Below are 24,394 nucleotides of genomic sequence, written 5' to 3'. Positions count from 1 at the left end.
TAGCCCCCCAAAAATTCTCAGAGAATGTTTGATATCCTTGGTCCAAATAACGATTCCTGGAAGTTTCAAGTTTATTGGACACCCAGGATCAAACATGCAACCCTTTCTTTTATAAGACTATACGTAAAAATGGGCAACTTGCATAATTTATGATCCTTGATCAAGGCCGCATTCTGGGGAAGATGTTACCGGGTTTGAACCCCCCCCCTCCATGAAATATTTGTCCGTCTAGTAATAAAGTAACAAAAATTCATTTAAACCAATTTTTGATTCGCGTTTTAAAGTTCTTTTTACTGCTCCCCCTCCGAACAAAATCCGAGTAAGTCCTTACCCCTTCTCTACGGGCTGTTGGCGTCTTGTCATCCCTGAGGACATATCTGTTTAATCTTTTAGCTATTTTTAACAAAATTCCTATCTCAAAGTTTTAATCAGATGTCTTCGGAGAGGGGGGGAGTAGCACGTAGTTAAAAAGACATAGGAGGAGGGAATGACTGCCCTCAGAATACTAGCCACTCTAAAAAACGACGCCAGAACTTTTTATTTGTAACCAAATGAGCCCCCTCCGAAGCCTCTACGGCCAGTCCTTCCGTACGAAACAACCCGATCGGAATAAAGAAATAATAAAAAATATATGGAATCCACTTTGCTCTTTACTTAGGCAGTGCTACTGTGCCGCCTGTGTTTATGACAAAAACAAGTAAAAAAGAAACATCTTTTAATCTCAAAGACATCTTCAATCGGTTCAAAGGGGCCTCCCTTTGAATTGATGTCATTTCCTGAGGATTTTTTTTTGTGTTAGACAGCTATTTTATCAATTCATTGTTTTTCTCATGTGAATTCCATAATTGTTTTAAGTGAAGGCATGCTTCTTTGGTTTACTTATAAATGTGAGTACATAAAATATGATTGCTTTATGAAATATGTATTGTAGATATGTGTGTTCGAGTAAGAACAGTGTAAGTAAATGGCGGGAATATGTGTGAATAGTGATATTCGAGATATGGATGATTTATTTAGGAATATGAGTATTAATGTCTATTCCACAATGGCACATACAATTATTTTTAGGAATACCCACTAAATCATTTTTAGTGCAAGAACAAGATTTCAAAAATTTCCCAAAATTAGATGAAACAAAATCCAAAAAATTATGAGAGAGAAGATAAAGTTAAAAAAGTAAAACAAATTGAAATGGAAAAGTGAACAGAAAATACAACCAAAAATAAGAAAAGGAATCAAAATGGCCTACCCTTAGATTAAAAAAGGGAAATAGTAAAATGTTGAAGCTTAAAACTAAAAGCAAAAGAAATAAAAACGGATATTAAAGGATATCCTTCTTGGAACTTAAAAAATGTCAAAAATAAGTGAATTTTAGGGAAAATATTGTAAATAGAGAGAAAATCCACGAGAATTTTGGTGGGAAAGGCGTGGTCAGGAATGAACTATGCCGAAAACCTATCCCGGTATGCTTCAACGAATTCGGTGCAATCTTAATCTAATTTTATCTTAATCTAATCTAATTTAATCTTAATCTAATCTTAATCTTAATCTAATTAATCTAATTCGGTGCAATCTTACGCTAATTTCAAAAAATTTAGATTTACCTTTTAGCATTTTTCAAGTTTCAAGAGGGAGATCTTTTGATGTTCATATTTATTGCCCTTGGAAATCTTTGACTAATTTACAAAAATATCTGTTAGTAGTAAGGCCCCAATGACTTGAAAGTATAACTGCGCTGTAACACGGCTGAGGCCTGGATATGTGTGTAGGTTTTCAAGTAATTGGGTTAACAGGGTCATTTGCCTATTACAATGAACCCTACATGGCTTGGTAGACAGGTTTTCTATTATGACACTCATTTTTTGGAGGTCAAACTCATGGATACATGTTTATTTTTTATTTTTTTTTTAAACTGGTATTTTTTAAATCAAGCCCATAGCACTTTGCAGAAACCCGTGAATGTAGGACTGAAAGTCCGTTCGTAGTATATCTGAATCCAATTACTAATCAAGTTAGTGTGACCGCCAATTTTTGATCTTGTTAGGTGGGTATAATCTGGTTTGGTTTGTTATTGCGATAGGATCACTCAATTTACATCTTAGTGTTAACCGTGCGATGACTTAGTCTAATTGCGTAGGTACTAAAGGAGCATTTGAACGTGGAGAAAAAAGGGGTAATTAGTAATTGGATAATTTTAACAAGAAATGACTGAAAAGTGTTTTGAAGGAGATGGGATGAATGTGTACTGTATAATACACAAGTGATGACTTGCACAGTGTTGTCAATTTTAAATAGTTTAGAAATAAAAAAATTAACAAGAAATGGCTGAAAAGTGTTTTGAGGGGGTTGAGTTGCACGATGGTTGACTCGCACGAGGGTTCAGTTATATGCGGATTCAGTTATACGGGGATTAGTTAAATGGGGTCGAGTTGCACGAGGATTCAGTAGCAGGAAGGTTCATTTGTACGGGGTTTCGGTTATACAGGGGTTCAGTTACACGGGGGGTTCAGTTGCACGGGGGGGGATATCTGCTATAAAAAACACTTCATTCTAAACAAATTGTAGGTACAAAAAGATTTATAGGTCCTTAATTTAGGTATCTGACTATCTCGTAATGTAATACTTTTTAAGGCTTTATTATATCTTTTGAGAAAAAATTATTATTTTAGGGAATTATTTCGGTGAAACAGTTAGAGACATTTTAAAAGATGATTTAAAAGATGATTTTAGAAGAGGATTTGAGGGTGAAACTCGGTGGTCGTTATAATACACAAGTTCCATTTGAACAGTGTTGTGAGGTCCCGTACCACAACCCCAAAGGGCTCTGATCCCCCCACCCCAACCCGTGTATTAGCGAAGTTACTCTGTGGTCGTTATAATACACAAGTTTCATTTGAACAGTGTTGTGAGGTCCCTTACCACAACCCCAAAGGGCTCCGATCCCCCCACCCCAACCCCGAAGGAAACCCCCGGTCCTCAAAGGTTCTCTGGGCTCCCAAAGGGCCCCCGGCGCCCCAATGGCTCCTGAGTCCCCCATTATAATACCTTTTAAGGCTTTATTATATCTTTTCAGAAACTCTAGTTTTTGCAAGAAAATTATGGAAAATACAATTCTCTGGTTCAAATGTGAAACTTAAGTCCATTTTTGGATCGAAAAAATAAACTATTTCCGTAAAATCTGAGCTAATAAGGGTTTTTTATCGTAAACTATAGTTTTTTGCAAGAAAATTATGGAAAATACAATTCTCTGGTTCATAGGTGAAACTTAAGTCCATTTTTGGTTAGAAAAATAAAACTATTTCTGTAAAATCTGAGCTAATAAGGGTTTTTGACTGTAAACTCTAGTTTGTTGAAAGAAAATTAAATGAGCCCTACAGTAGGATGTCCGCTACTATCCTAAACTTCAGCTGAAACTAGCTTCAAACATTGAACCTAAAAGATTCATATTACCATAGTTACGAAGTGTTTATAGAATTGGTGGTCTTTAAAAAGACCGTTGGGTAGTCATGAGTGTGATGACTATTGTAAAAATTCATCATTGTTTGTCATCCACTCAGTATGATGCCAATCTATGTCAGAAATTTGTTTGTTCTTCTTCTTCTTCTTAGGATATCTCACACACATATTCCGAGAAGGAATATCTATTGGTACCCATTTACTAAAAAATCAAACCTCGTCCTCTGGGTTATGTATCTTACTCGGATATATCTCACAACTAAAATCTTCCAAGTTGAATAATGGTATATCTGACTTGCATTTCTCGATTAAAAGTTTGTCAATGGGCACATTCCCTTTTGTGTACAGTGCTGTTATGCCAAAAAAACAGCATATCTCTCTAACTTTCTTCTGTACGGAGGATAAATCCTTCCCTGTGTTGTAGGATGGAAAAATCTTTGCATTATGTACACCTTGTTTGTTTATTAATTATAGCGTTCTGTGACAGATATCTTTATAGTATCCATTCATAGTATAGTTAACGCACAAGTGGTAAAAGGAGACCTCTAAAAGATCCGTAGTCAGCAGTAGATATGCGCATTAAAAAATCACTCCACACGCCGATTTCTTCACGCCAATATATTCGCAGTCAAAAACGCCATACATCTTTGAAGTTATATTGATAGAATGGATATTCAAACTGTTTAAAGTTCCAAATTGAAACTACATTATATACTAAAGAAACTGAATATATTAACATCTAAAACAAGAATTTTTATGTAATGATTTCTTCAAATAATATCAAGAGGATTTGTCTTTACACTGGTCACAGTGTGGAATGTGTTACTAAAATTTCGTTTAAAGAAATTAAACACCATTCTTATCAGATTCAAACGCTTAATACCCCCAAGCATATACGGTAATGGTTAAGAGTAAAAGAAACTAGTCAAACAGGTCCTCTCAACGGAGGAATGGATTGCAAACAGTGGTTTTTAATTAACCGAGTCCGACTCAAAACGAGCAGAAATTAACATTAGTTGGGCGCGAATTTTTTTATCATGAACTGTTTAGCCTATAGACCCATTTCTGAAAGTTTTATTTTCCTAACCTAACCCCTTTCCAAGATAGCCAAAAGTAGCTAAACCTTAAAAAATGAAACTATTGGAAGTTCTTAATGTAAGCAGAAATCAACTTCAGTCTCTACCAGCCTCTTCCAAGATAGCCAAAAGTACCTAAAGTAGAATGGGTAATGTTCTATCAGGTGTAAGCCACGCAAGATAGATGATAAAAGAAACTAGTCAAACAGGTCCTCTCAACGGAGAAATGGATTGCAAACAGTGGTTTCTAATTCACCGAGTCAGACTCAAAACGAGCAGAAATAAGTTTCATTTTCCTAACCTAACCCCTTTCCAAAATAGCCAAAAGTACCTAAAGTAGAATTGGTAATGTTCTATCAGGTGTAAGCCACGCAAGATAGATGATAAAAGAAACTAGTCAAACAGGTCCTCTCAACGGAGAAATGGATTGCAAACACAGGTTTCTAATTAACCGAGTCAGACTCAAAACGAGCAGAAATTAACATAAGTTGGAAGCGAATTTTTTTATCATGAACTGTTTAGCCTGTATACCCGCTCCTGAAAGTTTCATTTTCCTATCCGAAGCCATTTCCAAGATACCCAAAATTAGGTAAATTAACCTTAAAAATGAAACTACTTTTTTTATAATGACCTGTTTAGCCTGTAGACCCATTCATTAAAGTTTCATTTTCCTAACCTACCCCCTTTCCAAGATAGCCAAAAGTAGCTAAAGTAGAATTGGTAATGTTCTATCAGCTGTAAGCTGCGCAAGATAGATGATAAAAGTAACTAGTCAAAATACTTAATGAAGAAAAAGGTGAAAATTAGAGGTTTTATTGACGTTACGTGCCTATTAATTGAAATTTAACACCTAAACGCACTTGCAAAAATCACTGCACTGGTGTTTTGGATTTGCCAAGATTTAAATGTTAAGAGTGATAACATTTTTGTGTTTGTGCTAACGAACTGTAAGTAAGGAGAGACACGACTCAATAGTAACCGAAACTCTAAAAACCAATAACCCTACTTCGGAACTTTCAAGCTCCTATCTGCAAAAATGTGGAATTAATTTCTTGAAGTAATTGATACTTAATGAAGAATAAGGTGAAAATTATATGTTTTATGAAAATGATCATAAGACTTAAATTATTCTATCAGATACGTTGGCACTTTAAGATGAAATTTGACTCGCATATGCTTGTGGGTATTAAGCGTTTGAATCTGATAAGAAGAGAGAGACTTAATTTCCATGATATAAGGTATAAAATACCTTAAGAATGGGATGATATACATTCAGTTCCTCCTTACAATTTGGAAGATGAAGGGGAATGCTGCAAATAGACGCTTTTATTTCTCTAAACTTGGTGAAAGCTTTTTAACTTAACTTTATAGAAACTTCAATAGTTTAAACGAGATAATTTCAAATTTTTTATAGAAACCACATTAGTTTAAACGAAAAGTAGTAAATGCAATTTAATTTTGATTTTTATTTTATCAGATACGTAAGATGAAATTTGACTCGCATATGCTTGTGGGTATAATGCCTGTTTATTTTTTTTTTATTGTGTTCGTGGTAACAAACTGTAAGTAAGGATCGACACGGCTCAATAGTAACCGAAACTCTAAAACCAATTAATAGCTTGCTCGCTTGCTGTTACAAAACTCCTGGTTAATACAAAAATCACGAAGACTAAAAAGTTCAACTTCGATTCTGAATTTTCTCAATGAAAATGAAATAAGCTATTGATCAAATCTATTTTCCCAAAATAACATTAAAATTTCCACTTCAGTTAAGATTTTTCTCAAGGAGATGAAAAAATTTTAAAGTTCTGTTCCAAATATTTTCCCGGAAGAAGAAAAGTTCAACTTCGATTCTGAATTTTCGTAATGAATATGAAATAAGTTATTGATCAATTCTATTTTCCCAAAATAATATCAAAATTTTCCACTTTAGTTAAAAAAAATTCTGGTTAGTCTGAAGTTGATTGTCTGAAAAGTATTTTTTTTGGGGGGATACACGATTGGTTGAAACAATTTATTGTGTTCGTGGTAACGAAGTGTAAGTAAGGATCGACACGGGTCAATAGTAACCGAAACTCTAAAAACCAATTAATAGCTTGCTCGCTTGCTGTTACAAAACTCCTGGTTAATACAAAAATCGCGAAGACTAAAAAGTTCAACTTCGATTCTGAATTTTCTCAATGAAAATGAAATAAGTTATTGATCAAGTCTATTTTCCTAAAATAATATAAAATTTTACACTTCTATTCAGATTTTTCTCAAAGAGATGAAAAAATTTTAAGTTCTATCCCAAATATTTTCCCGGAAGAAGAAAAGTTCAACTTCAATTCTGATTTTTCTTAATGAAAATGAAATAAGTTATTGATCAATTCTATTTTCCCCAAAATAATATCAAAATTTTCCACTTCAGTTAAAAAAAATTCTGGTTAGTCTGAAGTTGATTGTCTGAAAAGTATTTTTTTTGGGGGATATACACGATTGGCTGAAACAAAAGCAGAACTTTTAAAATCAAAACAACTGAAAATCAGTAAATAATTCCATTGTTTTTTTTGTTAAACACAATTGGCTGAAATAAAAGCGGTACTTTTAAAATCACAACAACTAAAAATCAGTAAATGATTCCTTTGTTTTTTTATTTTTTTTTGTTAAACTCAATTGCTTGAAGCAAAAGCAGAACTTACGGCTCAATAGTAACCGAAACTCTAAAAACCAATTAATAGCTTGCTCGCTTGCTGTCACAAAACTCCTGGTTAATACAAAAATCGCGAAGACTAAAAACTTCAACTTCGATTCTGAATTTTCTCAATGAAAATGAAATAAGTTATTGATCAATTCTATTTCCCCAAAATAATATCAAAATTTTCCACTTCAGTTAAAAAAATTCTGGTTAGTCTGAAGTTGATTGTCTGAAAAGTATTTTTTGGGGGGAGATACACGATTGGCTGAAACAAAAGCAGAACTTTTAAAATCACAACAACTGAAGATCAGTAAATAATTCCATTGTTTTTTTTTTAGCTTACAGCTGATAGAACATTAGCAATTCTACTTTAGCTACTTTTGGCTATCTTGGAAAGGGGTTAGGTTAGGAATAAACTGACAATGCACATTCACTTATATTTTTCAGTAAAGTGCAAATTTTGTACTGGTCTTGGGAAGGCATAGGGGTTTCGCACCCAACTTATGTTAATTTCTGCTCGTTTTGAGTCTGACTCGGTTAATTAGAAACCACTGTTTGCAATCCATTTTTCCGTCGAGAGGACTTGTTTGACTAGTTTCTTTTATCATCTATCTTGCGTGGCTTACAGCTGATAGAACATTACCAATTCTACTTTAGATACTTTTGGCTATCTTGGAAAGGGGTTAGGTTAGGAAAATGAAACTTTCAGGAATGAGTCTACAGGCTAAACAGTTCATGATAAAAAAAAAGATAGTTTCCTTTTTTAAGGTTAATTTAGCTACTTTTGGCTATCTTGGAAAGGGGTTAGGTTAGGAAAATGAAACTTTCAGGAATGGGATCTACAGGCTAAACAGTTCATGATAAAAAAAAGATAGTTTCATTTTTTTTAAGGTTAATTTAGATGAGGTTATGTGCGCGCACATAACCTCATCTAAATTAACCTTAAAAAAAATTGTTCAACTTCGATTCTGAATTTTCTCAATGAAAATGAAATAAGTTATTGATCAATTCTATTTCCCCAAAAGAATATCGAAATTTTCCACTTTAGTTAAAAAAAATTCTGGTTAGTCTGAAGTTGATTGTCTGAAAAGTATTTTTTTGGGGGAGATACACGATTGGCTGAAACAAAAGCAGAACTTTTAAAATCACAACAACTGAAGATCAGTAAATAATTCCATTTTTTTTTGTTTTTTTTAGCTTACAGCTGATAGAACATTAGCAATTCTACTTTAGCTACTTTTTGCTATCTTGGAAAGGGGTTAGGTTAGGAATAAACTGACAATGCACATTCACTTATATTTTTCAGTAAAGTGCAAATTTTGTACTGGTCTTGGGAAGGTATAGGGGTTTCGCACCCAACTTATGTTAATTTCTGCTCGTTTTGAGTCTGACTCGGTTAATTAGAAACCACTGTTTGCAATCCATTTCTCCGTTGAGAGGACCTGTTTGACTAGTTTCTTTTATCATTTATCTTGCGTGGCTTACAGCTGATAGAACATTACCAATTCTACTTTAGATACTTTGGGCTATCTTGGAAAGGGGTTAGATCAGGAAAATGAAACTTTCAGGAATGGGTCTACAGGCAAAACATTACATTAAAAAAAAAAAGATAGTTTAATTTTTTTTAAGGTTAATTTAGACGAGGTTATGTACGCGCAAATAAACTCGGTTAAATTAACCTTAAAAAAATTAAACGCTATTTTTTAATCATGAACTATTTAGCCGGTAGACCCACTCCTGAAAGTTTCATTTTCCTAGCCTAACCCCATTCCAAGATACCCAGAAGTAGCTAAATTAACCTTAAAAATATGAAACTATCTTTTTTTTATCATGAAGAGTTTAGCCTGTAGACCCATTCCTGAAAGTTTCATTTTCCTAACCTAGCCCCTTTCCAAGATAGCCAAAAGTAGCTAAAGTAGAATTGGTCATGTTCTATCAGGTGTAGGCCACGCAAGATAGATGATAAAAGAAACTAGTCAAACAGGTCCTCTCAACGGAGAAATGGATTGTAAACAGTGGTTTCTAATTAACCGAGTCAGACTCAAAACGAGCAAAATTTAACATAAGTTGGGCGCGAAACCCCTATGCCTTCCCAAGACCAGAACAAAATTTGCACTTTACTGAAAAATACAAGTGACTGTGCATTGTCAGTTTATTCCTAACCTAACCCCTTTCCAAGATAGCCAAAAGTAGCTAAAGTAGAATTGCTAATGTTCTATCAGCTGTAAGCTAAAAAAAAAACAATGGAATTATTTACTGATCTTCAGTGGTTGTGATTTTAAAAGTTCTGCTTTTGTTTCAGCCAATCGTATCTCCCCCCAAAAAATACTTTTCAGACAATCAACTTCAGACTAACCAGAATTTTTGTAACTGAAGTGGAAAATTTCGATATTATTTTGGGAAAATAGAATAGGTCAATAACTTATGGCTCAATAGTAACCGAAACTCTAAAAACCAATTAATAGCTTGCTCGCTTGCTGTTACAAAACTCCTGGTTAATACAAAAATCGCGAAGACTAAAAAGTTCAACTTCGATTCTGAATTTTCTCAATGAAAATGAAATAAGTTATTGATCAATTCTCTTTTCCTAAAATAATATAAAATTTTCCACTTCAATTCAGATTTTTCTCAAAGAGATGAAAAAATTTAAAGTTCTGTTCCAAATATTTTCCCGAAAGAAGAAAAGTTCAACTTCGATTCTGAATTTTCGTAATGAAAATGAAATAAGTTATTGATCAATTTTATTTTCCCAAAATAATATCAAAATTTTTCACTTCAGTTAAAAAAAATTCTGGTTAGTCTGAAGTTGATTGTCTGAAAAGTATTTTTTTTTGGGGGGGGGGATACACGATTGGCTGAAACAATTTATTTTGTTCGTGGTAACGAAGTGTAAGTAAGGATCGACACGGGTCAATAGTAACCGAAACTCTAAAAACCAATTAATAGCTTGCTCGCTTGCTGTTACAAAACTTCTGGTTAATACAAAAATCGTGAAGACTAAAAAGTTCAACTTCGATTCTGAATTTTCTCAATGAAAATGAAATAAGTTATTGATCAATTCTATTTTCCTAAAATAATATAAAATTTTCCACTTCAATTCAGATTTTTCTCAAAGAGATGAAAAAATTTAAAGTTCGGTTCCAAATATTTTTCCGGAAGAAGAAAAGTTCAACTTCGATTCTGAATTTTCTTAATAAAATGAAATAAGTTATTGATCAATTCTATTTTCCCCAAAATAATATCAAAATTTTCCACTTCAGTTAAAAAAAAAAAATCTGGTTAGTCTGAAGTTGATTGTCTGAAAAGTATTTTTTTTGGGGGAGATACACGATTGGCTGAAACAAAAGCAGAACTTTTAAAATCACAACAACTGAAGATCAGTAAATAATTCCATTTTTTTTTTTTTTTAAACAAAATTGGCTTAAATAAAAGCGGAACTTTTAAAATCACAATAACTAAAGATCAGTAAATGATTCCTTTGTTTTTTTTTTGTTTTTTTTTTGTTAAACACAATTGGTTGAAGCAAAAGCAGAACTTACGGCTCAATAGTAACCGAAACTCTAGAAACCAATTAATAGCTTGCTCGCTTGCTGTCACAAAACTCCTGGTTAATACAAAAATCGCGAAGACTAAAAAGTTCAACTTCGATTCTGAATTTTCTCAATGAAAATGAAATAAGTTATTGATCAATTCTATTTCCCCAAAAGAATATCAAAATTTTCCACTTTAGTTAAACAAATTCTGGTTAGTCTGAAGTTGATTGTCTGAAAAGTATTTTTTGGGGGGAGATACACGATTGGCTGAAACAAAAGCAGAACTTTTAAAATCACAACAACTGAAGATCAGTAAATAATTCCATTGTTTTTTTTTAGCTTACAGCTGATAGAACATTAGCAATTCTACTTTAGCTACTTTTGGCTATCTTGGAAAGGGGTTAGCTTAGGAATAAACTGACAATGCACATTCACTTATATTTTTCAGTAAAGTGCAAATTTTGTACTGGTCTTGGGAAGGCGTAGGGGTTTCGCACCCAACTTATATTAATTTCTGCTCGTTTTGAGTCTGACTCGGTTAATTAGAAACCACTGTTTGCAATCCATTTCTCCGTCGAGAGGACCTGTTTGACTAGTTTCTTTTTTCATCTATCTTGCGTGGCTTACAGCTGATAGAACATTACCAATTCTAATTTAGATACTTTTGGCTATCTTGGAAAGGGGCTAGGTTAGGAAAATGAAACTTTCGGGAATGGGTCTACAGGCTAAACAATTCATTGTAAAAAAAAGATAGTTTCATTTTTTTTAAGGTTAATTTAGATGAGGTTATGTGCGCGCCCAGAACCTCATCTAAATTAACCTTAAAAAAAATGGTTCAACTTCGATTCTGAATTTTCTCAATGAAAATGAAATAAGTTATTGATCAATTCTATTTCCCCAAAATAATATCAAAATTTTCCACTTCAGTTAAAAAAATTCTGGTTAGTCTGAGGTTGATTGTCTGAAAAGTATTTTTTTGGGGGAGATACACGATTGGCTGAAACAAAAGCAGAACTTTTAAAATCACAACAACTGAAGATCAGTAAATAATTCCATTTTTTTTTGTTTTTTTTAGCTTACAGCTGATAGAACATTACCAATTCTACTTTAGCTACTTTTGGCTATCTTGGAAAGGGGTTAGGTTAGGAATAAACTGACAATGCACATTCACTTATATTTTTCAGTAAAGTGCAAATTTTGTTCTGGTCTTGGGAAGGCATAGGGGTTTCGCACCCAACCTATTTTAATTTCTGCTCGTTTTGAGTCTGACTCGGTTAATTAGAAACCACTGTTTGCAACCCATTTCTCCGTCGAGAGGACCTGTTTGACTAGTTTCTTTTATCATTTATCTTGCGTGGCTTACAGCTGATAGAACATTACCAATTCTACTTTAGATACTTTTGGCTATCTTGGAAAGAGGTTAGGTTAGGAAAATGAAACTTTCAGGAATGGGTCTACAGGCTAAACAGTTCATGATAAAAAAAAGATAGTTTCATTTTTGTTTAAGGTTAATTTAATCGAGGTTATGGACACGCAAACAAACTCGTCTAAATTAACATTAAAAGAAAATGAAACTTTTTTTTATCCTAAACTGTTTAGCCTGTAGACCCACTCCTGAAAGTTTCATTTTACTAACCTAACCCCTCTCCAAGATACCCAGAAGAAGCTAAATTAACCTTAAAAAATTAAGCTATCTTTTTTTATCATGAACAGTTTAGCCTGTAGACCCATTCCTGAAAGTCTCATTTTCCTAACCTAACCCCTTTCCAAGATAGCCAACAGTAGCTAAAGTAAAATTGGTAATATTCTATCAGCTGTTAGCCACGCAAGATAGATGATAAGAGAAACTAGCCAAACAAGTCCTCTCAACGGAGAAATGGATTGCAAACAGTGGTTTCTAATTAACTGAGTCAGACTCAAAACGAGCAAAAATTAACATAAGTTGGGCGCGAAACCCCTATGCCTTCCCAAGACCAGAACAAAATTAGCACTTTACTGAAAAATATAAGTGAATGTGCATTGTCAGTTTATTCCTAACCTAACCCCTTTCCAAGATAGCCAAAAGTAGCTAAAGTAGAATTGCTAATGTTCTATCAGCTGTAAGCTAAAAAAAAAAAACAATGGAATTATTTACTGATCTTCAGTTGTTGTGATTTTAAAAGTTGTGCTTTTGTTTCAGCCAATCGTGTATCTCCCCCAAAAAAATACTTTTCAGACAATCAACCTCAGACTAACCAGAATTTTTTTTAACTGAAGTGGAAAATTTTGATATTATTTTGGGGAAATAGAATTGATCAATAACTTATTTCATTTTCATTGAGAAAATTCAGAATTGAAGTTGAACAATTTTTTTTAAGGTTAATTTAGATGAGGTTATGTGCGCGCACAAAACCTCATCTAACTTAACCTTAAAAAAAATGAAACTATATTTTTTTTATAATGAACTGTTTAGCCTGTAGACCCATTCCTGAAAGTTTAATTTTCATAGCCTAACCCCTTTCCAAGGAAGCCAAAATTACGTAAATTAACCTTAAAAATGAATATATCTTTTTTTTTATCATGAACAGTTTAGCCTGTAGAATCATTCCTGAAAGTTTCAATGTTCTAACCTACCCCATTTCCAAGATAGCCAACAGTATGTAAATTAGAATTGGTCATGTTCTATCAGCTGTAAGTCACGCAAGATAAATGAAAAGAGAAACTAGTCAAACAGGTCCTCTCAACGGAGAAATGGATTGCAAACAATGGTTTCTAATTAACCGAGTCAGACTCAAAACGAGCAGAAATTAACATAAGTTGGGCACGAAACCCCTATGCCTTCCCAACACCAGAACAAAATTTGCACTTTACTGAAAAATATAAGTGAATGTGCATTGTCAGTTTATTCCTAACCTAACCCCTTTCCAAGATAGCCAAAAGTAGCTAAAGTAGAATTGCTAATGTTCTATCAGCTGTAAGCTAAAAAAAAACAAAAAACAATGGAATTATTTACTGATCTTCAGTTGTTGTGATTTTAAAAGTTCTGCTTCTGTTTCAGCCAATCGTGTATCTCCCCCCAAAAAAATACTTTTAAGACAATCAACTTCAGACTAACCAGAATTTTTTTAACTGAAGTGGAAAATTTTGATATTATTTTGGGAAAATAGAATTGATCAATAACTTATTTCATTTTCATTGAGAAAATTCAGAATCGAAGTTGAAGTTTTTAGTCTTCGCGATTTTTGTATTAACCAGGACAGCAAGCGAGCAAGCTATTAATTGGTTTTTAGAGTTTCGGTTACTATTGAGCCGTAAGTTCTGCTTTTGCTTCAACCAATCGTGTTTAACAAAAAAAAAACAAAAAAAAAAACAAAGGAATCATTTACTGACCTTCAGTTGTTATAATTTTAAAAGTTCCGCTTTTATTTCAGAAATTGTGTTTAAAAAAAAAAAAAAAATGGAATTATTTACTGATCTTCAGTTGTTGTGATTTTAAAAGTTCTGCTTTTGTTTCAGCCAATCGTGTATCTCCCCCAAAAAAATACTTTTCACACAATCAACTTCAGACTAACCAGAATTTTTTTGAACTGAAGTGGAAAATTTTGATATTATTTTGGGGAAAATAGAATTGATCAATAACTTATTTCATTTCCATTAAGAAAATTCAGAATTGAAGTTGAACTTTTCTTCTTCCTGGAAAATATTTGGGATAGAACTTTAAATTTTTTCATCTCTTTGAGAAAAATCTGAATTGAAGTGGAAAATTTTATATTATTTTAGGAAAATAGAATTGATCAATAACTTATTTCATTTTCATTGAGAAAATTCAGAATCGAAGTTGAACTTTTTAGTCTTTGCGATTTTTGTATTAACCAGGAGTTTTGTAACAGCAAGCGAGCAAGCTATTAATTGGTTTTTAGAGTTTCAGTTACTATTGAGCCGTGTCGATCCTTACTTACACTTCGTTACCACGAACACAATAAATTGTTTCAGCCAATCGTGTATCCCCCCCAAAAAAATACTTTTCAGACAATCAACTTTAGACTAACCAGAATTTTTTTTAACTAAAGTGGAAAATTTTGATATTATTTTGGGAAAATAGAATTGATCAATAACTTATTTCATATTCATTACGAAAATTCAGAATCGAAGTTGAACTTTTCTTCTTCCGAGAAAATATTTGGAACAGAACTTTAAATTTTTTCATCTCTTTGAGAAAAATCTGAATTGAAGTGGAAAATTATATATTATTTTAGGAAAATAGAATTGATCAATAACTTATTTCATTTTCATTGAGAAAATTCAGAATCGAAGTTGAACTTTTTAGTCTTCGCGATTTTTGTATTAACCAGGAGTTTTGTAACAGCAAGCGAGCAAGCTATTAATTGGTTTTTAGAGTTTCGGTTACTATTGAGCCGTGTCGATCCTTACTTACAGTTCGTTACCACGAACACAATAATAATAATAAAAAAAAACAGGCATTATACCCACAAGCATATGCGAGTCAAATTTCATCTTACGTATCTGATAGAATAAAAATCAAAATTAAATTGCATTTACTACTTTTCGTTTAAACTAATGTGGTTTCTATAAAAAATTTGAAATTATCTCGTTTAAACTATTGAAGTTTCTATAAAGTTAAGTTAAAAAGCTGCTCACCAAGTTTAGCAAAATAAAAGCATCTATTTGCAGCATTCCCCTTCATCTTCCAAATTGTAAGAAGGAACTGAATGTATATCATCCCATTCTTAAGGTATTTTATACCTTATATCATGGAAATTAAGTCTCTCTCTTCTTATCAGATTCAAACGCTTAATACCCACAAGCATATGCGAGTCAAATTTCATCTTAAAGTGCCAACGTATCTGATAGAATAATTTAAGTCTTATGATCATTTTCATAAAACATATAATTTTCACCTTATTCTTCATTAAGTATCAATTACTTCAAGAAATTAATTCCACATTTTTGCAGATAGGAGCTTGAAACTTCCGAAGTAGGGTTATTGGTTTTTAGAGTTTCGGTTACTATTGAGTCGTGTCGCTCCTTACTTACAGTTCGTTAGCACAAACAAAATGTTATCAATCTTAACATTTAAATCTTGGCAAATCCAAAACACCAGTGCAGTGATTTTTGCAAGTGCGTTTAGGTGTTAAATTCCAATTAATAGGCACGTAACGTCAATAAAACCTTTAATTTTCACCTTTTTCTTCATTAAGTATTTTGACTAGTTTCTTTTATCATCTATCTTGCGCAGCTTACACCTGATAGAACATTACCAATTCTACTTTAGGTACTTTTGGCTATCTTGGAAAGGGGTTGGGTTATGAAAATGAAACTTTCAGGAATGGGTCTACAGGCTAAACAGTTCATGATAAAAAAATTCGCGCCCAACTTATGTTAATTTCTGCTCGTTTTGAGTGTGACTCGGTTAAGTAGAAACCACTTTTCGCAATCCATTTCTCTGTTGAAAGGACCTGTTTGACTAGTTTCTTTTATCATCTATCTTGCGCGGCCTACACCTGATAGAACATTACCAATTCTACTTTAGGTACTTTTGGCTATCTTGTAAAGGGGTTAGGTTAGGAAAATGATAATTATTTCTGCTAGTTTTGAGTCTGACTCGGTTAATTAGAAACCACTGTTTGCAATCCATTTCTCCGTTGAGAGGACCTGTTTGACTAGTTTCTTTTATCATCTATCTTGCGTTGCTTACACCTGATAGAACATTACCAATTCTACTTTAGGTACTTTTGGCTCTCTTGGAAAGGTGTTAGGTTAGGAAAATGAAACTTTCAGGAATGGGTCTACAGGATAAACAGGTCATGATAAAAAAAAAGATAGTTTCATTTTTTAAGTTTTATCTACTTTTTGCTATTTTGGAAAGGGGTTAGGTTAGGAAAATGAAACTTTCAGGAATGGGTCTACAGGCTAAACAGTTCATGATAAAAAAATTTGCGCCCAACTAATGTTAATTTCTGCTCGTTTTGAGTCTGACTCGGTTAATTAAAAACCACTGTTTGCAATCCATTCCTCCGTTGAGAGGACCTGTTTGACTAGTTTCTTTTACTCTTAACCATTACCGTATATGCTTGGGGGTATTAAGCGTTTGAATCTGATAAGAATGGTGTTTAATTTCTTTAAACGAAATTTTAGTAACACATTCCACACTGTGACCAGTGTAAAGACAAATCCTCTTGATATTATTTGAAGAAATCATTACATAAAAATTCTTGTTTTAGATGTTAATATATTCAGTTTCTTTAGTATATAATGTAGTTTCAATTTGGAACTTTAAACAGTTTGAATATCCGTTCTATCAATATAACTTCAAAGATGTATGGCGTTTTTGACTGCGAATATATTGGCGTGAAGAAATCGGCGTGTGGAGTGATTTTTGAATGCGCATTTCTACTGTTGACTACTGATCATCAAGAGGTCTCTTGTTATCACTGGTATATAAACTATAATAGCCTATGTATGCGTACAATGAAGATATGTGGCGCAGTACACTATACTTTATAAACAAAATAGGTTTATATAATAGAATGATTCTTCCATCCTATAACAAAGGGAAGGATTTATCCTACGTACAGGAGGAAGTTAGAGAGATATGCTGGTTTTTTGGCGTAACAGCACTGTACAAAAAAGGGAATGCGCCCATTGACAAACTTTTAATCGAGAAATTCAATTCAGATATACCATTATTCAACTTGGAAGATTTTAGTTGTGAGATATTTCCGAGTAAGATAGATAACCCAGAGGACGAGGTTCGATTTTTTAGTAAATGGGTACCAATAGATATTCCTTCTCGGAATATGTGTGTGAGATATTCTAAGAAGAAGAAGAAGAACAAACAAATCCCTGACATAGATTGGAATCATACTGAGTGGATGACAAACAATGATGAATTTTTACAATAGTCATCACACTCATGACTACCCAACGGTCTTTTTAAAGACCACCAATTCTATAAACACTTCGTAACTATGGTAATATGAATCTTTTAGGTTCAATGTTTGAAGCTAGCTTCAGCTGAAGCGTAGGATAGTAGCGGACATCCTACTGTAGGGCTCATTTAATTTTCTTTCAACAAACTAGAGTTTACAGTCAAAAACCCTTATTAGCTCAGATTTTACAGAAATTGTTTTATTTTTCAATCCAACAATGGGCTTAAGTTTCACCTATGAGACAGAGAATTATATTTCCCGTTATTTTCTTACAAAAAACTATAGTTTACGATCGAAAACCCTTATTAGCTCAGATTTTACGGAAATAATTAATTTTTTCGATCCAAAAATGGAGTTAAGTTTCACATTTGAACCAGAGAATTGTATTTTCCATAATTTTCTTGCAAAAAACTAGAGTTTCTGAAAAGATATAATAAAGCCTTAAAAAGTATTATAATGGGTGACTCAGGAGCCATTGGTGCACCGGGGGCCCTTTGGGAGCCCAGAGAACCTTTGAGGACCGGAGGGTTCCTTCGGGGGTGGGGTGGGGGGATCGGAGCCCTTTGGGGTTGTGGTAAGGGACCTCACAACACTGTTCAACTGGAACTTGTGTATTATAACGACCACAGAGTAACTTCGCTAATACATGGGTTGGGGTGGGGTGATCGGAGCCCTTTGGGGTTGTGGTAGGTGACCTCACAACACTGTTCAAATGGAACTTGTGTATTATAACGACCACAGAGTTTCACTCTCAAATCTTCTTCTAAAATCATCTATCAAATCATCGTTTAAAATGTCTCTAACTGTTTCACCGAAATAATTCCCTAAAATAATAATTTGTTCTGAAAAGATATAATAAAGCCTTAAAAAGTATTACATTACGAGATAGTCAGATACCTAAATTAAGGACCTATAAATCTTTTTGTACCTACAATTTGTTTAGAATGAAGTGTTTTTTATAGCAGATATCCCCCCCCGTGCAACTGAACCCCCCATGTAACTGAACCCCTGTATAACCGAAACCCCGTACAACTGAACCTCCATGCTACTGAATCCTCGTGCAACTCGACCCCATTTAACTAATCCCCGTGTAACTGAATCCGCATGTAACTGAACCCTCGTGCAAGTCATCCCTCGTGCAACTCAACTCCCTCAAAATACTTTTCAGCCATTTCTTGTTAATTTTTTTTATTTCTAAACTATTTAAAATTGACAACACTGTGCAAATCATCACTTGTGTATTATACAGTACACATTCATCCCATCTCCTCCAAAACACTTTTCAGTCATTTCTTGTTAAAATTATTCAATCACTAATTACCCCTTTTTTTTCTCCACCTTCAAATGCTCCTTTAGTACCTACGCAATTAGACTAAGTCATCGCCCAGTTAACACTAAGATGTAAATTGAGTAATCCTCTCGCAATAACGAACCAAACCAGATTATACCCACCTAACCAGATCAAAAAATGGCGGTCACACTAACTTGATTAGTAATTGGATTCAGATATACTACGAATGGACTTTCAGTCCTACATTCACGGGTTTCTGCAAAGTGTTATGGGCTTCATTGAAAATATACCAGTTTAAAAAAAAAAATAAAATAAACATGTATCCATGATTTTGACCTCCAAAAAATGAGTCTCATAATAGAAAACCCGTCTGCCAACCCAAGTAGAGTTCATTGTAATAGGCAAATGGCCCTGGTAACCCAATTACTTGAAAATATACACACATATCCATGCCTCAGGCTTGTGAAAGTGCATGTATATTTTCAAGTAATTGGGGCCTTACTACTTCTGTGGCAATTCAGCCCGCTTATATTTTTAGCACTATAGCTCAAATCTTGTGTATTTTGAAATCTTGTGACCAGTTTGTTATTACCATATCTTTGAAATATAAGCTACTTTGAAACAACTAAATCGTTAATCCTGATGATGTAATCCATCAAATAAAATTACTTGTTAAGATAATTGAATTAGATTAATTAAGTAAAATTAATTTAATTACATTAACCTATCAATTTAAATTGATCAGTTTATCAAAATTAAAATCGAAAGTTATATTTTTTTATAAACAACAGAACCACTAGGTTCTGTATTTTACTAGGACTAAGCCAATTCGTAAATAAAATGAAGGTACATTATTCCATAAAATAAGATCCATTCATAAAAATTAATGACTACCTAATATCATCCGCTCTTGTAAACAAGACAACAGCCTTCGCATTCGGTTTCTTCAGAAGGTTTTCCACAATCTGGTCAAATCGCTTAAGCGTCAGCATGATCTGGAACTTTCTCTGCAACAGCAACACAAATGTTCCTTTCAGCAGCACGTCTATGAAATACCTCAATACCAGCCTCGCCATAAGTTCCTTCTGATGCTATTGTAGAGACATATGTCCAATTGAACAATTCAAGAATATCCACAATTGCAATAGCCTGTAAAAACAAATTCTTCGGAATACAGAATGAATACTGCGCTAGGCTATTAAGAATGGAAACATGTCAAAACCCAAATTCCTGTTACAAACAGCGAGCCGTCTAAATATGAGTATCATAGAGCAGGGGGGGGGAGGCAAGGGCATAATTTCTTGAAAATCCTGGGGTGGGGGGGGTGGCAAAGTTTGAGCCAATTTTCCCAAATCAAGTGAAAATGACAGTAAAAACTAAAAAATAAGCCGTTTGGTACCATAAAGGTACTATTTAGTACTTAAGTAATATAAAGGTACTTTGTAATGCAATATAAAGGAAACTTATAATAAGATTAAGGTAAAAATGTACTAAAGAACTGATCTGTTTCTGTTAATGATTGAATTATGCAGTTTTATCTTGGTTTTGACAAGATTTTGGAAGAAACTAAATTTCAGCTGGGGGAGGGGGCAAACTGGGTCTTGGGGGGGGGGGCAAACTGAGAAATGTGAGGGACAGTCCCCCCCCCCTGAGCCAAATTAAATTACGCCCCTGTAGGGGGTTAAAGAGTGGAAGGCTACGGGGGAACATATTCCCTCATGTAAAAGGATAAGTTCTTAGTTATTAGTTCTTCGTTATTAGTTTTGCAGGTTTTAATGGTAACTATTACAGAGAAAAAATTAACTCAGGTTAAAGTGTTCATAACCTCTGCATAATAATTGGCTATGTCTGCGAACTCCCGATGTGTCACACTCATGTGACGCATACATCGGAGATCTGAGGCTATTTTCTGGAATTCAATTCTTTGTTTTGAACCTGGCTCTAGGAATACACTGCAGACCGACGAAAGGATATTAGCAGTCAAGAACCATTGTTTACGCGATACAATCTAATACAATCTTGGTGGAACCAAGTCAAATAGAGCCCTCAGACCCAGACATTAAACTGACATTTAACATACATACTGTAGGTTTTGGCTTAACTATAAACAAAAACTTTTTTGACTTCAGGCAAGAATTAAACAATACTTTTCCAAATATGACGTCATTTTTATGAATTTTTTCTGAGGTTCATATTTTCCATAGAAAATATAGAGGCTAAAACAATATCCCCTTTCTACAACAAGATCAAATTGGCGGTATTAAAAAAAAGGAAAAAAAAAGTAATGTTGCTCCCATAACAAAATTAATATGGATAAATGAACGAAGCATTAATCAGAAACTAGAAAGAATAATTAGTATAAACCTAAAACGAACAGAAATTGCAATTCATTGTACAGTATAATTCCTTGAAATTGAAACATGTTTGTACATAGTTTTGGTAAATATTGCCTGTTTTGTCCCATGGCTGTGGGATTGAGTTGAAAATTTTAGGGGAGCCTTGTTGTAGGACGGGAAGAGATATTTTAGTGGGGGTAGGGGATAAAATGTTTTCTATGACTCGGATCCGAGAAGTATACGCTCAGAGCGAGTAGTTATCCAAAAAGGTATACCCCAAGTCCGTATATAAAAAAAAAGAGCGAAGTCATGACCTGAAGGGCAAAAGAGCGGAAGAGGGCAACAAAGGCCTGCAAAAACAGCATTTTGCCAGAAAAATACTAGAGAAATTAGGATTTTTCGAAATTTTATCCAAAAAATGTTTATATTTTTAACAAATTTGCTATCAATTAAACTCCTTTTTTATGCTAAAATCATTTATTTAATTATTTTCCTCGTAATCAACGTTACCAAGTTCCAAAGTTCAGCTAAAAAAAAACTATTAATGAGACGTTTTTGCCCCATCAGTTTCCGTTATAAATCAGTTAGTGCTGTCAAATAAGTTGACGGTTCAATAATCTGGGTAACACTGATTAATTGCATGATTAATGGGGGATTTAAGATATGGCTGATTACTTATCTATTAGCAAGAGTTCAAGCAAAAGAGAAATAGGATTTCCTATAGGTTGAGGCTTGAGGTTTGAAAATATCTGAGGCATAGTTTTTTGAAAAGAAAAAGGATGCTTAGAAGAAAGATGTAGCTTGGGTTTTCAGCAGCCGGGGACAATTTCGGTTTTTGCCCCTCGCCCCTTTCGCTACCACAATATAAGTGAACAAAAAGTAACAAAAAAACTCGTGCCCCTACAGAGACTGCGCCCGGGAGTAGCCTTCACCTAGTAGTGGGGGCGTTTTGTATCCGGCCGGCGCGTCCTAACAACCAGATTCAGCCACAGCGTGCCCTAGCAACCATGTCAAATCCTCACACTATGCGTATTTTTGGAAGGGCACCAAGAAACTCCAGGAAAAAAGTAACAATCTCAAGGCATTACAACTGTTTTGTTTAGGAGTATTATTGTTTACCCATGCAAATTTAAATGTTTAAAAACCTACGAGCCAAGTAGGAAAAAAACCATAAGTAGTAAGCATGTATAAGATTTCACACCTACATTCACACCTACAAGAATATACAGTACAGTTTCACGCCTACAAGAATATACACTTCAGTTTCACGTGGACATTTTAAAAAGCTGGCAAACTTATAAAGTGGTCAAACATGTTTTGAGAGTATCGTCGATATTGTATAAGACAATCAGACTGGTTTTTTGCTATTGATATCAATTTCACAAGAATATGCACTACAGTTTCACGTGCACATTGTAAAAAGCGAGCAGTACGAGCGGGGAGCACCCACTGGTTCCTGAAGTCTAGCTTGTTACACAAGTTTGCTTCAACTCCACGTTTTCATGGATGCTACAATCAGAATTGTTTGATTGACATTTGCAAAAAGGGATAAGGGATTCGCGAATTGGACTGTACGAACGATCTTATTTGAATATATATATTTGCGATTTCGACTATACGAACGATATTAATTGAATAATAGGGAAAAAACAGAGCTAGATAGCATTTGCGAATTGGATAGTATGAAGTTGGAGATAAAAGGGTATAGCATTTGCGAATTGGTGATTATCAGTTAAGGTAACCCCTCGGGGTTGTTAACTCATAGCGTATTTATTACAATTTTGGAGCAATATCAATCTATGGAAATGGTTAACGATGATAAAATGGTCTTATGACTTGACCAAGCTTTACTTCTTCGATGGGTTCTGTATAATACACAAGTGGTGTTTGAACAGTGTTGTCAATTTAAAATACAGTTTAACGTTGTAATATACTAAAAAGTTGATACTAAGAGAGATGTATATGGCAAGAATAGAACTTTGATAATGGATAGCTTTACTTCATCGATGTGTTCTGTATAATACACAAGTGGCGTTTGAACAATGTTGTCAATTTAATATAGAGTTTAACGTTATAGTACGCTAAGGCGTTGATGCTAAGAGATATGTAGATGACAAGAAAAGAATTTTAATAATGGATAGCTTTACTTATTCGATCTGTTCTGTATAATACACAAGTGGCGTTTGAACATTGTTGTCAGTTTAAAACAGAGTTTAACATTATAGTATATTAAAAAGTGGGTACTAAGAGAGATGTAGATGGCAAGAAAAGAATTTCAATAATGGATAGCTTTACTTCTTCGATGTGTTCTGTGGAGATGGGGGGATGAACATTTTAGTTATTCGTCATAGGAAGTCAATGTATTTTGGAAAAAGGATACTTAGTTTAATGTATTACATCGGAAATTGTAAAACTTAACTTTAAAGTTTTTTGAACATTTTAGTTGTTCATCATAGAAAGGAAGTGTAGTCTGGGAAAAGGATACCTAGTTTAAGGTATCAGGTCGAAAATGCTAATACTTAAATTTAAAGTTTTTTGAAGATTTTACTTGTTCATCATAGAAAGACAGTGTAGTCTTGGAAAAGGTAGTCTGGTTCCAATTTGAAACTTAAGTCTATTTCTGGGAAAAGGATACCTACTTTAAGGTATCAGGTCAAAAAAAGTAAAACTTAGTGTAGTCTTGGAAAATTTTTAACTAGTAATGTCTGAAAAGTGTTTTGTTGGGAGATGATAGTGGGAGGCGAATTGCTAGCCTAAAGTCTGAGCTAATAAGGGTTTTTGACCGTAAGCTCTAGTTTTTTTGTACGAAAATTATGGAAAATACAATTCGTTGGCTCATAGGTGAAACTTAAGTCCAGTTATGGATCGAAAAATTAACTGTTTCTGTAAAATCTGAGCTAATAAGGGTTTTTGACCGTAAACTCTAGTTTTTTGTAAGAAAATTATGGAAAATATAATTCTCTGGTTAAAATGTGAAACTTAAGTCCATTTCTGGGAAAAGGATACCTAGTTTAAGGTATCAGGTCGAAAATGGTAAAACTTAGTGTAGTCTGGGAAAAATTTTTAACTAAAAATATCTGAAAAGTGTTTTGTTGG

The 24,394-nt window shown here is 33.8% G+C and overlaps 1 protein-coding gene across 1 annotated transcript in view; it reads right to left on the bottom strand.

The window, feature by feature from the left end:
* The window catches only part of LOC148953700 (metabotropic glutamate receptor-like), a 265,383-nt gene that overhangs the window by 117,371 nt on the left and 123,618 nt on the right, over positions 1–24,394 (bottom strand). Inside the window, 2 exon segments of the mRNA XM_089085810.1 lie at positions 19,857–19,942; positions 19,944–20,111. Coding sequence (XP_088941936.1) covers positions 19,857–19,942; positions 19,944–20,111 — 254 coding nt within the window.

The sequence above is a fragment of the Artemia sp. Qi Xiang Cuo genome, chromosome 3 (genome assembly GCF_049724085.1).
Source record: "Artemia sp. Qi Xiang Cuo chromosome 3, ASM4972408v1, whole genome shotgun sequence".
NCBI lineage: Eukaryota > Metazoa > Arthropoda > Branchiopoda > Anostraca > Artemiidae > Artemia > Artemia sp. Qi Xiang Cuo.
Note: the sequence above shows the minus strand (reverse complement) of the source record. Positions and strands in the feature narration are given on the sequence as shown.